General features: G+C 38.9%; 5 protein-coding genes across 6 annotated transcripts; 1 reads left to right on the top strand and 4 right to left on the bottom strand.

Annotated features, from left to right (window-relative positions):
- Window positions 1-89: 89 nt before the first annotated feature.
- On the bottom strand, window positions 90-1,582 carry LOC100631723 (retinol dehydrogenase 12-like). Its single transcript, XM_003382369.3, has 7 exons — window positions 1,407-1,582; window positions 1,157-1,337; window positions 874-1,106; window positions 758-832; window positions 621-705; window positions 447-573; window positions 90-391 (listed from the first exon to the last, which is right to left on the bottom strand). Exons 1-7 carry the CDS (start codon window positions 1,563-1,565, stop codon window positions 133-135), a joined length of 1,119 nt encoding a protein of 372 aa, XP_003382417.1. The 5' UTR covers window positions 1,566-1,582; the 3' UTR covers window positions 90-132.
- Window positions 1,583-1,584: 2 nt separating this feature from the next.
- LOC100631596 (dehydrogenase/reductase SDR family member on chromosome X-like) lies at window positions 1,585-3,440 on the bottom strand. Its single transcript, XM_019993464.1, has 7 exons — window positions 3,245-3,440; window positions 2,996-3,179; window positions 2,720-2,952; window positions 2,601-2,675; window positions 2,468-2,552; window positions 2,276-2,402; window positions 1,585-2,217 (listed from the first exon to the last, which is right to left on the bottom strand). Exons 1-7 carry the CDS (start codon window positions 3,401-3,403, stop codon window positions 1,743-1,745), a joined length of 1,338 nt encoding a protein of 445 aa, XP_019849023.1. The 5' UTR covers window positions 3,404-3,440; the 3' UTR covers window positions 1,585-1,742.
- A 119-nt stretch (window positions 3,441-3,559) lies between these two features.
- LOC100632564 (splicing factor 3B subunit 3-like) lies at window positions 3,560-11,253 on the top strand. Of its 2 annotated transcripts, XM_019993448.1 has the most exons (24): window positions 3,714-3,732; window positions 3,792-3,811; window positions 3,995-4,165; window positions 4,246-4,466; window positions 4,989-5,082; window positions 5,203-5,378; window positions 5,483-5,557; window positions 5,657-5,760; window positions 5,802-5,964; window positions 6,077-6,245; window positions 6,291-6,442; window positions 6,698-6,853; window positions 7,472-7,627; window positions 7,786-7,985; window positions 8,123-8,335; window positions 8,431-8,811; window positions 8,876-9,035; window positions 9,143-9,268; window positions 9,319-9,458; window positions 9,636-9,708; window positions 9,760-9,858; window positions 10,388-10,531; window positions 10,688-10,792; window positions 10,893-11,253. In XM_019993448.1, exons 3-24 carry the CDS (start codon window positions 4,159-4,161, stop codon window positions 11,031-11,033), a joined length of 3,255 nt encoding a protein of 1,084 aa, XP_019849007.1. In that variant the 5' UTR covers window positions 3,714-3,732; window positions 3,792-3,811; window positions 3,995-4,158; the 3' UTR covers window positions 11,034-11,253. The 2 variants fall into 2 exon arrangements, with proteins under 2 accessions (XP_003382507.1, XP_019849007.1); XM_003382459.3 differs by having other exon boundaries at window positions 3,560-3,811.
- Window positions 11,254-11,415: 162 nt separating this feature from the next.
- Window positions 11,416-13,115, bottom strand: LOC100631467 (cytokine-inducible SH2-containing protein-like). Its single transcript, XM_003382367.3, has 2 exons — window positions 12,982-13,115; window positions 11,416-12,929 (listed from the first exon to the last, which is right to left on the bottom strand). Exon 2 carries the CDS (start codon window positions 12,920-12,922, stop codon window positions 11,756-11,758), a length of 1,167 nt encoding a protein of 388 aa, XP_003382415.1. The 5' UTR covers window positions 12,923-12,929; window positions 12,982-13,115; the 3' UTR covers window positions 11,416-11,755.
- Window positions 13,116-13,219: 104 nt separating this feature from the next.
- On the bottom strand, window positions 13,220-14,188 carry LOC109589283 (uncharacterized). The gene is made up of 2 exons (XM_020005411.1): window positions 14,079-14,188; window positions 13,220-13,759 (listed from the first exon to the last, which is right to left on the bottom strand). Exons 1-2 carry the CDS (start codon window positions 14,142-14,144, stop codon window positions 13,289-13,291), a joined length of 537 nt encoding a protein of 178 aa, XP_019860970.1. The 5' UTR covers window positions 14,145-14,188; the 3' UTR covers window positions 13,220-13,288.
- Window positions 14,189-14,206: the final 18 nt, after the last annotated feature.

The following is a 14,206-nucleotide window of genomic DNA, read 5'->3' as shown; positions in this document are numbered from 1 at the left end:
CAACATGCTGCCTTGAATAGAAAACCTTTCTATTCCTTTCAACAAGGTTGAAAGAAAGATCAAAGGCTGGCAACATGTTGCCTGTGGTGTATGTTGGGCTTAAGTGAGCAGATTCATTCCTTAGTAGACGATTCATCTTTCATTTTTAGTAGCCAATTCTTCTTTAGTAGTAGATTTATCTTTAGTAGTTGATTCATTTTTAGTAGTAGTCGATTCCTCTTCAGTAGAATCAGTACAATGCGGATTGGCTCTAGTGGTTTGTGTCTCGGGTGTTGTTTCTTCAAGTCCTATTTTCTGGGCACTGCAATACTTTTCAACAATCTCTGGACTCAACCAAGCTTTAACATTAGTAACACTGATATCCCACAACTGCTCCTGTAGATCAGTGTTCCTATAATCAATACACAAAATATATAAACAATATCATATTTCATCATAGAACTAACATTGACAGAGGAATTGAACTGACTATTTTGCAGCTGTCATAATAATGACACTCTTTAGTATTCAGCTCAGGATTGACAGCACAATTAATGGTTGTAGCAGCACCTTGAAAAGCATCTCTCATTATTGCTGGAAAAAATTGAACAATAATTGTAAAAAGAATAGTAGAAACTCACGTCCAAGTAAAAATTTTCCAATCCCCCATGCTGTGCTGGCCACACTTGATTCACTAAATCCTTTATCAAACAATTCAGTCTTAATCTGATCAAATTTAAAAACTTGTAAAAATTTACAGATTCGCTCATTAACTAACAATTCCAGGATGGAGGACTGAGACTGTAATATCACTCTCTTTTAGACGTCTTTGAAGTGCAAATGCATGCATTACCTATAAGAAATCTTAAATTTAAAAAAGAGAATTTTTTTTACATTGTAAAGCTTAGAATGACAGTAAAACAGTAAGCGTGAATAAGACACTTCTCCATTCATGTTTTGAGGATCGAACACACCACTTTTGTGAGCCGTTGAAGAGACTATGACAATCCTACAGTCTTTACATGATTGAGCAGTATCAAGCATAACAGGGAGTAGCTCCAGTGTCAATAGGAAGTGGCTGAGATGATTGATCTGAAAGTGAGCCTCATATCCGTCCTCTGTCATTGCTAGCCGGGGCGAGGGGGTTGAAAATTACATCAGAGTAGAGAGGGCTTACTTAGAGGTACAGATCCAACTGCAGCATTGTTGATCAAAATATGTAATGGTAATTGCTTCTCTTTGAATGAGACAACAAATTCTTTTGTTGAATTGAATGAGCTCAGATCCAGCTTCATGAATTCAATGTTATGCTGATCTGATCCAGTAGCAATTATCTCAGCCTTCATACGCTCAATTGCCTGAGAGAGAAGAAATACTCAGTTTAATCCTTTATTCCTTAATAATAGTAGATCTAGTTTTATACTTACAGCAGTTGCTTTTTCCTCTGATCTACAAGCTATTATAGTGCGTGCTCCAAGTTTTGCTATTCCCTTAGCTGTCTCATATCCTATCCCAGCATTACCACCAGTTACAATGGCCACTTTATCCTTCAAATCGACTTCTGGGAAAGAGAGACTTCCCCCCATAGCTACCAATAAAATGCAGTGATAATTAACTCAATTAATGGTGGAATGTAATTATACTCTATTATACTGCTACTATCAGCTACAATAATGAAAAAGGTATTCAGACAATCTGCAGCTCTATATAGACTAGAAGTAATAATGTTAAATATGCATTATGTTCAGTATCATTTAATCATTTCAGTCATCTTGAGTAGTCGATTCATCTTTAGCAGTAGCCGATTCATCTTTAGTGATTGATTCATCTTTAGTAGCTGATTCTTCTTTAGACGCTGATTCATCTCTAGTAGTAGCCGATTCTTCTTTAGTAGCTGATTCATCTTTAGCAGTAGCCGGTTCTTCTTTAGTAGCTGATTCATCTTTAGTAGTAGCCGATTCTTCTTTAGTAGCTGATTCATCTTTAGCAGTAGCCGATTCTTCTTTAGTAGCTGATTCATCTTTAGCAGTAGCTGATTCTTCTTTAGTAGCGGCTGATTCATCTTTAGCAGTAGCTGATCCCTCTTCAGTATTGACTCTAGTGGTTTGTGTCTCGGATGTTGCTTCTTCAAGCCCTGTTTGCTGGGTACTGCAATACTTTTCAACAATCTCTGGACTCAACCAAGCTTTAACATTAGTAACACTGATATCCCACAACTGCTCCTGTAGATCAGTGTTCCTATAGTCAATATACAAAATATATAAACAATATGATATCTCATATAGTGAGAACTAACGTCGACAGAGGAATTGAATCGGCTATTTTGCAGCTGTCATAATAATGACACTCTTTAGTATTCAGCTCAGGATTGACAGCACAATTAATGGTTGTGGCAGCACCTTTGACAGTATCTCTCATCATAGCTACAAAAGAAAGAAAAAATATCATACATAAGCAACGATACTCCCTCTGATGTTATCATCCTCACGTCTAAGTAAGTATTTTCCAAAACTCCAAGCTGTACTTCCTCCACTTGATCCGCTGAAACCTTTTTCAAACAGTTCGGAATTAACCTGTAATTATGGAATCATCAATGTATCATGGTCGTATTATTAGCTTACAAATCCGGGATGGAGGACTGAAACTGTTATATCACTCCCTTTTAGGCGTCTTTGAAGTGCAAATGCATGCATTATCTATACATGTATAATGAAGCATTGGGCTATTTGTTATTCATTACATTGTAAAGCTTAGAATTGCTATAAAACTTCAAACGGGAAAAAGACACTTCTCCATTCATGTTTTGAGTATCAAACACACCACTTTTGTGAGCCGTTGAAGAGACTATGACAATTCTACAGTCTTTACATGATTGAGCAGTATCAAGCACAACAGGGAGCAGCTCCAGTGTCAATAGGAAGTGACTGAGATGATTGATCTGGAACATAGATTCAAAGCCATCATCTGTCTTAGCTAAACAAAGACACGTAAAAGAAAGAGAGAAAGGAAGACTTACACATATTAGAGGAGCCAATTGTTCCAGCATTGTTGATTAAAATATGCAATGGCAATTGTTTCTCTTTGAATGAGACAACGAATTCTTTTGTAGAATTGAATGAGCTCAGATCCAGCTTCATGAACTCAATGTTATGCTGATCTGATCCAGTATCAATTATCTCAGCCTTCATACGCTCAATTGCCTGAGAGGGGAGAAATAATACAAATTATCTCAGTCCCATCCCTTATTCCTTAATGATCTACTTACAGCAGTTGCTTTTTCCTCTGATCTACAAGCTATTATAGTGCGTGCTCCAAGTCTTGCTATTCCCTTAGCTGTCTCATATCCTATCCCAGCATTACCACCAGTTACAATGGCCACTTTATCCTTCAAATCAGCTTCTGGGAAAGAGAGATTTCCACCCATTGCTAATGTTCCAACTTGCTGAGTTGTAATTGTATGGGGCAGTGGGTGTTAGAAATACAATTTCCGGAAGTAGTCTAGCTAGATAGACTATACGGAAACCACGTGGCAAGTCCGCACATTACCCTCCACACTTTACTGCGCATGCTCAGAGTCCGGAGCAAGGGCGCCATCAAAGAAACAGCATGCATCTTTATGCCCTCACTCTCCAGAAGCCATCATGCATTACAGCGGCCGTTCACGGGAACTTTAGTGGTAGGAAGGCACAAGAGGTTGTAGTGGCTCGAGGGAAGGTGCTGGAGCTGCTCAGACCGGACCCAAACACAGGAAAGGTAGTCGAGTTGGTATCAACAGAAGTATTTGGTTTAATACGTTCCTTAATTACCTTTAGATTGACTGGGAGCACTAAAGGTTAGCTACAGGCATTAGAAATGCACTGAGGTTCTTCATAATTAATAATTCCAATTAATGCACACAAGTCATTCTAATTAATGCACATTTAATTATTATTTTTAACTTTCTTGTTTCTTCTTTGCCTCTCTCTTCTTTTCCTTATCTTGAAACACACTCGCTCATTCTTTGTCTCCGTTACAGATTACATTGTCCTGGGCAGCGACTCTGGCAGGATTGTTATATTAGAATATGATCCTGTGAAGAATGTCTTTGAGAAAGTCCACCAGGAAACATACGGTAAAAGTGGTTGCCGTAGGATAGTACCAGGACAGTACCTTGCCGTTGACCCTAAAGGACGTGCTTTAATGATAGGTAGGGGATAAAATACCAATATGGAATGCTAATTATATACATGTATATATATTTATATTATGTTCTCTTTCTTTATACAGGTGCAGTAGAGAAGCAGAAGTTGGTGTACATATTGAATCGTGATTCTGCTGCTCGTCTGACCATATCCTCTCCACTGGAGGCACACAAGAGCCATACTTTAGTCTATCATGTGGTTGGGGTCGATGTCGGGTTTGAGAATCCTTTGTTTGCTTGTCTTGAATTGGATTATGAAGAGTCAGACAATGATCACACTGGAGAGGCAGCACAAGTTGCACAACAGGTGATTAATGGTGACGAGATTTTTGAGCAACTTTAAAGTTTCCTGAAAAATCCAAATTTGATCAGAATCTACTCAAACTTGATATACAACATTAAAAGATGCATATGTATCAGAAAAAGTTATAAAAATGAAGAATTCTCTTCTAGTCATTTTTCGTGAAATTTGGCTGAACACCCTGTACTATAGTACAGGGACTTTGGCCCGATTTTGGAGTAACTTTAAAAATTCATAAAAAATCCAAACTTGATCGGAATGAGCTCAAACTTGAAACACAACATAAGAACATGTATATGCATCAGAAAAAATTATAAAAATGAAGAATTCTCTCCTTTTAATTTTTGACAAAATTTGGCTGAAGGCCCTGTACTATAGTACAGGGACTTTGGGCCGATTTTGGAGTAACTTTTAAAATTCATAATAAATCCAAACTTGATCGGAATCATAATTGATTGGAGGAGAATCAAACTTGATCGGAGGAAAATCATAATTATTTGTCAGTCGGTTTATTATATTTTTGATTAGAATTTGACTTACTATGAGCTGGATTTGGGTCTCAATCATGTTGTAAGGAAATACAGTGAGCCACTCGATGACATGGCCAACATGCTCATAACCGGTGAGGAGGCAAAAATTAACATCTTACATGCATACATGTACATGTAAATAAATATGCACATGTACATTCTTTGTCTAAGAGTATAATAATAATTCTTATTTTATTCATCTATTATTATAGTACCTGGTGGTACCGATGGCCCCAGTGGTGTGCTGGTCTGCTGTGAGAACTATATCATTTATAAGAACTTTGGTGACCAGCCTGACATACGTTGCCCTATACCTCGCAGGCAGAATGATCTTGATGATGCCGACAGGAGCATGCTCATTATAACAAGTGCCATGCATAAGACAAAGGTGAGTCTTAATGCATCTAGTGGAGAGAGAGAGAGTGATATCAGTATAGTTTAAAGTTCAGTATTATTTTGAAGTCTATGTACAGTATCTCTTTTTTTTTGTAGCATTTGTTCTTCTTTCTTTTACAATCAGAGCAAGGCGACATATTTAAGGTGATGCTTGATGTGGAAGACGACATAGTGAGTTGATTAACACGCACATCACTACATGTACATGCACTTGTACTTGTACTTGTTTAATTTGGATGTGTTTATAATAATAATCATCCATTGTTTCAGGTTGTTAGGATAAAGATTAAGTATTTTGATACTGTTCCTGTCTGCAGCTCACTCTGTGTCCTCAAGAGTGGATTATTATTTTGCTCGTCTGAATTTGGAAATCAGTAAGCCTCGCCCATTGACCATGCTCTCAATCTCTTCCCAGCTACTTGTATCAAATAGCTCATTTAGGCGACGACTCGGAGAGAGAGTTCCACTCTGATTATCCACTGGAAGAAGGAGAGACCTTCTTCTTTGGTCCAAGGCCCTTGAAGAACCTCATACTCGTCGATGAGATGGAGAGTCTCTCACCAATAATGTCATGCCAGGTTAGTTTGTATTAATTATTACAAATTTTTTTCTTAATTTTTGATAAAATTTCTAATATTATTAATAAGAAATTATTATTATTAATTGTCATTATTTCTTATTATGCTGTAGATTGCTGATCTTGCTAATGAAGACACACCCCAATTATACGCTGCTTGTGGGCGTGGTCCTCGCTCATCTCTCCGTGTATTGCGTCATGGTCTTGAGGTCACTGAAATGGCCGTCTCTGAGTTGCCAGGCAACCCTCACGCCGTATGGACTGTGAAGAAAGACTCTAAAGGTATATTATTATTATTATTATTATTATTATTTTATTTTTCTTTAGAGGATTTTGATTCATATATTGTTGTCTCCTTCATGAATGCCACTCTCATTCTTTCCATTGGGGAGACTGTCGAGGAAGTGACTGATTCCGGGTTCCTGGGGACCACGCCCACTCTGGCCTGCTCTCAACTGGGAGATGATGCACTCATTCAGGTAAGAAAAATACACCAACTAACTAACATACATGTACATGTATTTTAAAGATTAGTGTATTAATTGTACTGTATTTACACATTGGTTTGTTCTGTGTACATGTACATGTACTGTATGATTACAGTTCTATATGCATGTAAGCAATCAGATAAAAAGAATACCAGTATATAGTGCTGATAATTTTAATTTTAAACACTGTAGAGCATCTGACTAATTGTTATCATGTACAATTCTTATTCCTTTGCCCATATATAGATATACCCTGAGGGCATTAGACACATCAGGTCAGACAAGCGTGTCAATGAATGGCGTAGTCCTGGTAAGAGGTTGATCAGACAGTGTGCTGTCAACGAGCATCAGGTGGTCATTGCTCTCTCCGGAGGAGAAATCGTTTATTTTGAAATGGATCAGGTGGGTGTGGTTAAGTAATGGTTGCTAGGGGGCGTGACTTTTGGTTGCTATGCTGTGATGAGTATGTTATGCCGCCCCAGTCTGATCATCAGCTGATGAATGGCTAACATTTCTGAGTCTAGTGTTTTTATATATAAATTAATTTACTTTTTTTAAAATAATTTTCTTTTTCCTTCTTTTTATGTTTTCCTATTGTTCTGTTTGCTTCTGATTCTCAGGTAAGTGTGAGTGGTTGCTAGGGGTGGGGCTTGTTGCTATGATGAATATATTTGCCGCCCCAGTCTGAGAAGACAATGAATGAGTGGCTATACTTATCTGAGCTAGCTTATTAATTATTCTAATATTAATATTTATTTATAAAATTATGTATCTCTTTTTTATGTCACATATTCTTTCTGTGTCTTCAACTTATTTCAGGTGAGTCTGGTGGTTGCTAGGGGTGGGGCTTGTTGCTATGATGATTTTATTATGCCGCCCCAGTCTGATTTTAAAATGACTGAACGGCTTTTGTAATCTGAGCACTGCCTACTTTTATAAAAATCACTTACGCTAGCTATAGTACATGTGTTGCATGTAACTTGCATCTCTCTCTCTCGCTCTCTCTCTCTCGTTCCATAGTCTGGTCAGTTGAATGAATATACAGAGAGGAAGGAGATGACTGCTGAGGTGATATGTATCAGTTTGGGCTCAGTCCCTCCAGGCCAGCAGAGGTGCAGGTTCTTAGCTGTGGGTCTTTCAGATCAGACAGTTCGTATCATCTCACTCGATCCTCACGTAAGCATGTACTTTATAACCAACCCATTAGCAATATGACATAATTACGTCACTATTTAGAATGACATTATTGAATGTTTTAGGTTCTTACTAAATTCACTATAATAATTAGTACATCCGATTCTCATGTTAATGAAGTATTTTCTTTATTTGGTTAGGACACGTTGCAGCCATTGAGCATGCAGGCATTACCAGCACTACCGGAGTCATTGTGCATAGTGAACATGAGTGGGAATGTCAGTGATGATACCACAGTATCCACTGGTGGCCTGTTTCTTAATATCGGACTACAAAATGGAGTCTTGCTAAGAACAGCTCTTGATAATGTCACCGGGGACCTCTCTGATACTAGAACAAGGTTAATTCTTTATTTAAATATTATTAATTTGGTACTTTAATTTTTTTGTTCTGTTTCTTCCATATAATGCACACTTAATGTAGAATTTTCCATATCCTTTTCTGTTTATCCTTTTTTTATGCATTTTCTAATTATAGGTATCTCGGTACACGTCCTGTGAAATTATTTCGCGTTCGTATTCAAGGTACGGAGGGTGTGATAGCAGTCTCCAGTCGTACGTGGTTGAACTACACGTATCAGTCTCGGTTCCATTTGACTCCTCTCTCTTACGACCTCTTGGAGTATGCATCATCATTTACCTCAGAGCAGTGCCCTGAAGGAATGGTAGCAATATCATCAAACACTCTTAGGTACCTGGGGAATGTATGTACATGTATTAATGTACTGTATGTACATGTACATGTATTAATTGAAATTAATGTACTTGTATATTTGTATTCATTAGGATTTTAGCTCTTGAGAAACTGGGTGTGGTCTTCAATCAAGTGTCCACGCCCCTCCAGTACACTCCTAGGAAACTCCTCATTCACCCGCCCATGTCTAATCTAGTGCTGATTGAAACCGATCACAATGCTTTTACCGAAGCCACCAAACTCCACCGCAAGAAGCAGATGGCGGAGGAGATGGTCTCGAGTGCTGCTGATGATGAAAAGGCTGAAGCTGCTAAGGCGGCAGAGGCTTTTCTTGCTGAGGATCTTCCTGAGCATATGTTTGGTTCTCCTAAGGCTGGCCGAGGGATGTGGGCCTCTTGCCTGAGGGTGATGCACCCAAACCAAGGAAAGACTCTGGATATTGTACAGTTTGAACAGAACGAGGCTGCCTTTAGGTACATACTTATTCTTTTCATTATTTATTTCCTTTTTTTTATTTTTAAAAATATTCTCTTCTAGTCTTGCCGTCTGTCAGTTTGTTTCCAAAGGTGATCTTGAGTGGTTTGTGGTCGTGGGTACTGCTAAAGATATGATCATAACTCCTCGTGCCATATCCAGTGGGTCTCTCATTGTCTTCCGACTATCACCCGACGGCAGCAAACTAGAGCATGTCCACACTGTTAGTATATTGCTAGTATATTTTTAGTATACTTTATAGTATGTGTGTTACATGTACATCTTTAGGTTATTGTTGATTATCTTTTTTATTTTTTCTTTCTCCTTTAGACTCAGTTGGATGATGTACCTATTGCGATGGCTCCATTCCAAGGTCGCTTGTTGGTAGGTGTTGGTAAATTACTTCGTATTTATGATATCGGGAAAAAGAAAATGCTCAGGAAATGCGAAAACAAGGTACCACGCTCACCTAGTAACTATAGTTATTTTAATTAATGCCCACGTAGCATCTTCCATATTTGGTGGTTGATATTAAAGTCATGGGTAGGCGTGTCTATGTTGGTGATGTTCAAGAAGCAGTTCATTTCCTATACTACAGGCCACATGAGAACCAGCTGGTGATATTTGCTGATGAGGTAGTCCCTAGGTAAGACTCTAGTGCATTAGAGATTATACCATATGAATCTTAATTTATTTAATTGTTGAAAATAAAAGCAAAAAGTACTTTTAGCTTTATGTTTGTGGCTAGGCACTATCGATTTGGCTGATAGTGTATTTTAACGTTTAATGCATCTGTTTATCTTGCATGTTTGTATTTCGTTAGATTCTGCACCACTTCCTGTATTCTTGATTACAATACTGTTGCCAGTGCCGATAAATTTGGAAACATTACTATCGTAAGTTTGATTGGATGGGCGGGGTTCCTTGTTACCGTGACAACCTCTTAGTTACGTCTTCCGAGTGACGTTACGGATCAGGTTGATGAGGATCCTTCAGGGAGTCGCTCACTGTGGGACAGAGGGTTCCTTAATGGCGCTACCCAAAAGGTTTCTTACTAAATTTATTTATTTTTTATATTTGTATTCTGTGGTAAAGTTGGGATTCTCTTAGACCTAAATTTGCTCTATCTTGGCATGGAGGTTCTTGTCATTGGATTTTAAATTGGCTCCAAAATACTATCCATGGTTTTTTAGAAATTGCTAAGAGAGAGAATGTTTCATTTTTATATTTTTTTCTTATACATATACATGTTCTAATCTTGTGTAGCAAGTTTGGGCTGATTCCTGATCAAAATTGATTATTTACGAATTTTTAAAGTTGCTCCAAAAGCCATGCACTGTACTATTGTAGTGCTTGTCAGCTCGTGAAGCATACTTTATGAGAAACTGTGTGTTACTGTATCCATCTTGTGTAGAGACTAGCAAGTATGTGTCCTGTTTTTGTGATTTTACCTTTTGTGGATACATTTGTGTTTGGCACTCTTGTTTTATCATAACTATGACCATTTAAGGAAATGAGTGTTGAATTGTTCCATGACCTCTCTCTTTCTCCTTGACCCTTTCCCTCTCTTCATAGGCTAATGTTATGACGTCCTATCACGTTGGGGAGGGTATCAACACCTTGCACAAGGTCTCACTAATTCCGGGTGGCTCCGAAGTACTAGTCTACACAACTTTAAGTGGTAGCATAGGTATATTGGTTCCATTCTCTTCAAAAGAAGTAATTAAAATATTTGAAATAAGTGTGGCATTCTGTTCCCCCTCTCATTCTCCCTTCCTTCCTAATGGCTCCTATTAGTTACTGTGTTATGTTATTGATTCAGTTCATATTGTTGTGTATTTAGTGAATCAATCGTTTGTTTATTTGTTATTTTAGGATTCTGATTTCTTTCAACATCTTGAGATGCACATGAGATCAGAGTGGTCTAACCTTGTTGGTAGGGATCATCTCTCTTTTCGTTCTTATTATGTTCCTGTTAAAGTAATTATACCATTTACACACGTTGTGGTCCCTTTCTCATCTTTTACATGTATTTCATATCCTTCCTCTCTCTCTCTCTCTCTCTTTTTCTCTCTCTTAGTCTGTCATTGATGGAGATTTGTGTGAGGTCTATAATTCCCTTGATCCTTCTAAAAGACGAGAGATAGCTCTTGATCTTGATCGCTCTCCCAGTGAAGTTGCAAAGAAACTTGAAGACTTGCGAACAAGATACGCCTTTTGAAGCAGACTTAATGACCGAATGGAATCCAGCTAAACACGATAACACGCATTCTTTCATGTTACCATACTAATTCTTTTGTAACAAATAATAGCACGTCTGTTGAATAATCCTATAATAATTGTCATGTAGCCTATGTCTGGTTACGTTAACTACCTCTCATGTATTTTGGTGAATGTGTTGCTGTGTATGTTTTTAATGAAGTTTTAAGGCAGCCATACTGCATAGTGTAGTAGTACCAACAGCATCACTAGTAATCAAGTGTGATAAGAATAATGATAGTCTTAGCACTACTTGTGTTATTATTATTGTAGCCAGTGCATTTCAGTTCCACTCTCATTGTGTCCAAGTTAGGCTCGACAGCAGGTCACAGTATGTACATGTCTGTACTTTTGTTATCGTTACCATCATAAAAAATGCACAACAATTTTTAATATGGTGTGCTCACTCAAAGAGGTTAACATAAAAGAGAAAACACGTAAACACACAAAACAAATACACACTTGTGCATACAGTGAGGAGAGACAATAATTAAAGAAGCTGATTTCAGATTATGTCTATTGATTGATTAGAAGGAAGGATGTCCACTAACGGAGAGAGAGAGAAGAGAGAGGTTACTATCAAGGGAATACATCATTAGACAATAAAAGGTCAATAGTAAAGACATTAGAGACTGAGGGTTATGCTAATTGTGAGTGGAGCTATGACTGTCTCTCTCCTTCCCTCTAAAACTGTGATTGCTCCAGAAACGTGTGAACATGTCGTGGGAGTGGTAAGTGTCGTATCGAGTCGAACCTTATTGCCTGTCGAATGACGAACCTACAATAATGCTGCAGGGACCTCAACTGGGAGAATCTCGATAGAGGCTTTAAGAGACGGACGGGAACAGCAGGAGAGCCCATCGTACGTGCCCTACTGAAACAGAAAACCCCAACACTGGAGTACTGCATAGACCGTTGGATTAGTTCAGCCACTGATGTGTAGCCTTCATTTTCAGAGTCTGGGAAACTGTAGAAGCTAAAGTGTCCATTGCAGAATTCAATACGAGTGTGCAGGGTCTTTCCCTGAGAGCGAAAGCTTAAACTGAGTAAGTAACGATCGTCTGAGGAATCACGGACAAGGAAGGTACCGTCTGACGACCCAGTGAGTCTCTCCTCGGCCTCTAGTCTCGTCATGGGTCCCCAGTACCAGCCGTATTGAGCTAAATCTCTCAGTCCGAGTTCAAGTCCGTTGGATCCGAGAAGTCTCGGCTGTACCTTCCCATACAGTTCAAGTGGGGTCGGATTGGTGTCGTTATTGTGGGCGTTGTTGTCATGGCGACTCGGAGACGGGGGTAAGGGTAAAGGTGGGCGTGAGCCTAGCCTATCGTTTTCGGCAGCTTCGGAAAGCGAGAGATACTGTCTTTGAGAGAACCATCGGCCAATGTCCTTCATGGCGGGACCAAAAGCACGTTGAACCGAGACTTCATCATATATGCTACATAGCTTCTGATTTCTGGGGGAGGAGTCACTGCTTGTTTCCCCGCCCCTTGGGTCCAGCCCACTATCAACAGACTCGTCATCAGTTCCGGGAGAATCCTCTTGGACGGGTAGACCCCAAGGGATGGGATGAGAGGAGGAGGAGGAGTGAGAGGAAGAGTAATGATCGTCAGTTGCCATTCTAGCAGGAAGTGTACTGGATTTTAATAATGGAGGATGAGGTGGCAAGTCGTCCACTCCTCTCCTCTCTCCATGTTGAGTGCTTCTTTGTCTTGTTAGTTTGTTCTTTAGTTTACCCAGTACAGTGCTGTTACTTCTTCTCTTCTCTTGTCCCGAGGGGCCTGGTGAAGGATAGTTCCCGCCACTTGAGCTCCTCTCTCTACCGCTTCCTATCGTTCCTATCCGTCTCGACATGTTTATACTACGAAATAACAAGATTAATGTCCCTTTTCTCTCCCTCTGTCTCTCTGTACCTTTAGCTAGTCACTTATTGTTCAAAGGAGTGATGTATAAATATGAGTGATACTTCCAAAAGAGGGAGACGGTGATGAAGAAAGAGAGGATCCCTTTGTGGTGGTATTGCTTGGTTGGTTGATTTTCCGATAGACAGCCCACTACTCCTCCTCTTCCTTGCAAATTCTTAAACTTGGGCGGGGCTCCCAGCCTCCACGTGTACGGGTGTTGCTCAACTTAGAACGATTTTGTCATAGATGATTTTGTAGAAGACAAAAATGAAGAATGCATAATTATACAGCAGAAAAATCAAAAGGCATATATTCATTATATATTAACACTGTTAACACTGTTCAGGCTAACTCCACTATCCAATCTTGACCTGTCATTGTAATCATTTTTTGAGATAGGTCTGTTGGTGATTGGCACTGGATTTTTTCTTTTTATTACTCTCTCTTCTCTTTCTTTTTCACTTTCCAAGACATCAAGCCTCTTGAGGACTTCATTTATTTGAAACTCACTTCTAGCACCACGCAAAGCAATTTCAACAATGAAATGAGCATGATCTGCTTCGTGTTGGCGTTTTAGCTCCTCTTTATGTGTCTCACTTCTTTCATTTAGACGTTGACATTCTTCCTTTACTTTATTTAACTCAATCTGAACTTTGCTTAATCCATCAATGTCTCCAGTTTTTTTAATCTCATCTACTTTTTCCTGCACCACAGACACTGGCTGTATAACTTTAGCGTCTATCCATCCTTTAAGGGCTGGGGTAACAACAGGCTCTTGTGTACAATTCTATAATGTGGGATGATGAATAATTTAAAATCCTTAACCTTATATACTTAATCACTTCTATGTATGGCATGCACATATATGGTTAACATAACTGTCACATTTCTATAACAAAGAAAGAACTGCAATTTCAGGCTGTTTCTGCAGCTAGATTTAACAAAATTGAAAGGTACTATTGTAAAAATTCACCAATGGAGTCGTCACTCGAGAGTCTATGTGACCCAAACTAAAGGTTAAGATTTCTTTAGCCTCATGCTGTTGCAGGCATGCAGATGCCCAGGCTAATTTTGCAATCTGCAATAGCAGACTCATAAAGTCATACCTGCTGTACTTGTTGCTCAATTTTAGTAGTCTCAGTCTTGGCATAGATATCTATGGTCTCAGACATACCGGCTATCTTTCAAGCAAAATCTAGTCTCGCAAAAGGGTCTGACCTGCGAGATTAGCAGA

This window comes from Amphimedon queenslandica, unplaced genomic scaffold (genome assembly GCF_000090795.2).
Source record: "Amphimedon queenslandica unplaced genomic scaffold, v1.1 AMPQUscaffold_13521, whole genome shotgun sequence".
Lineage (NCBI taxonomy): Eukaryota > Metazoa > Porifera > Demospongiae > Haplosclerida > Niphatidae > Amphimedon > Amphimedon queenslandica.
The sequence above is the reverse complement of the archived record's forward strand: the minus strand, read 5'-3'. Positions and strand labels throughout refer to the sequence as shown.

Bases quoted from the DNA above. Each gene is read 5' to 3' on its own strand.
- LOC100632564 (XM_003382459.3), top strand. From the start codon at position 3,586: ATGCATCTTTATGCCCTCACTCTCCAGAAGCCATCATGCATTACAGCG. The intron at 4,467-4,988 runs GTGATTAATGGT...ATTTTTGATTAG, and splicing joins CAGCACAAGTTGCACAACAG to AATTTGACTTACTATGAGCT. The intron at 8,336-8,430 runs GTACCTGGGGAA...TGTATTCATTAG, and splicing joins ATATCATCAAACACTCTTAG to GATTTTAGCTCTTGAGAAAC.
- LOC109589283 (XM_020005411.1), bottom strand. From the start codon at position 14,144: ATGTCTGAGACCATAGATATCTATGCCAAGACTGAGACTACTAAAATT. The intron at 13,760-14,078 runs GTATGACTTTAT...CCCACATTATAG, and splicing joins TTGAGCAACAAGTACAGCAG to AATTGTACACAAGAGCCTGT.
- LOC100631596 (XM_019993464.1), bottom strand. From the start codon at position 3,403: ATGGGTGGAAATCTCTCTTTCCCAGAAGCTGATTTGAAGGATAAAGTG. The intron at 3,180-3,244 runs GTAAGTAGATCA...CTCCCCTCTCAG, and splicing joins CAGAGGAAAAAGCAACTGCT to GCAATTGAGCGTATGAAGGC. The intron at 2,218-2,275 runs GTTAGTTCTCAC...TATTGACTATAG, and splicing joins GATTCAATTCCTCTGTCGAC to GAACACTGATCTACAGGAGC.
- LOC100631467 (XM_003382367.3), bottom strand. From the start codon at position 12,922: ATGTCGAGACGGATAGGAACGATAGGAAGCGGTAGAGAGAGGAGCTCA.
- LOC100631723 (XM_003382369.3), bottom strand. From the start codon at position 1,565: ATGGGGGGAAGTCTCTCTTTCCCAGAAGTCGATTTGAAGGATAAAGTG. The intron at 1,107-1,156 runs GTAAGCCCTCTC...CGCCCCGGCTAG, and splicing joins AGTTGGATCTGTACCTCTAA to CAATGACAGAGGACGGATAT. The intron at 833-873 runs GTAAAAAAAATT...GATTTCTTATAG, and splicing joins GTCATTCTAAGCTTTACAAT to GTAATGCATGCATTTGCACT.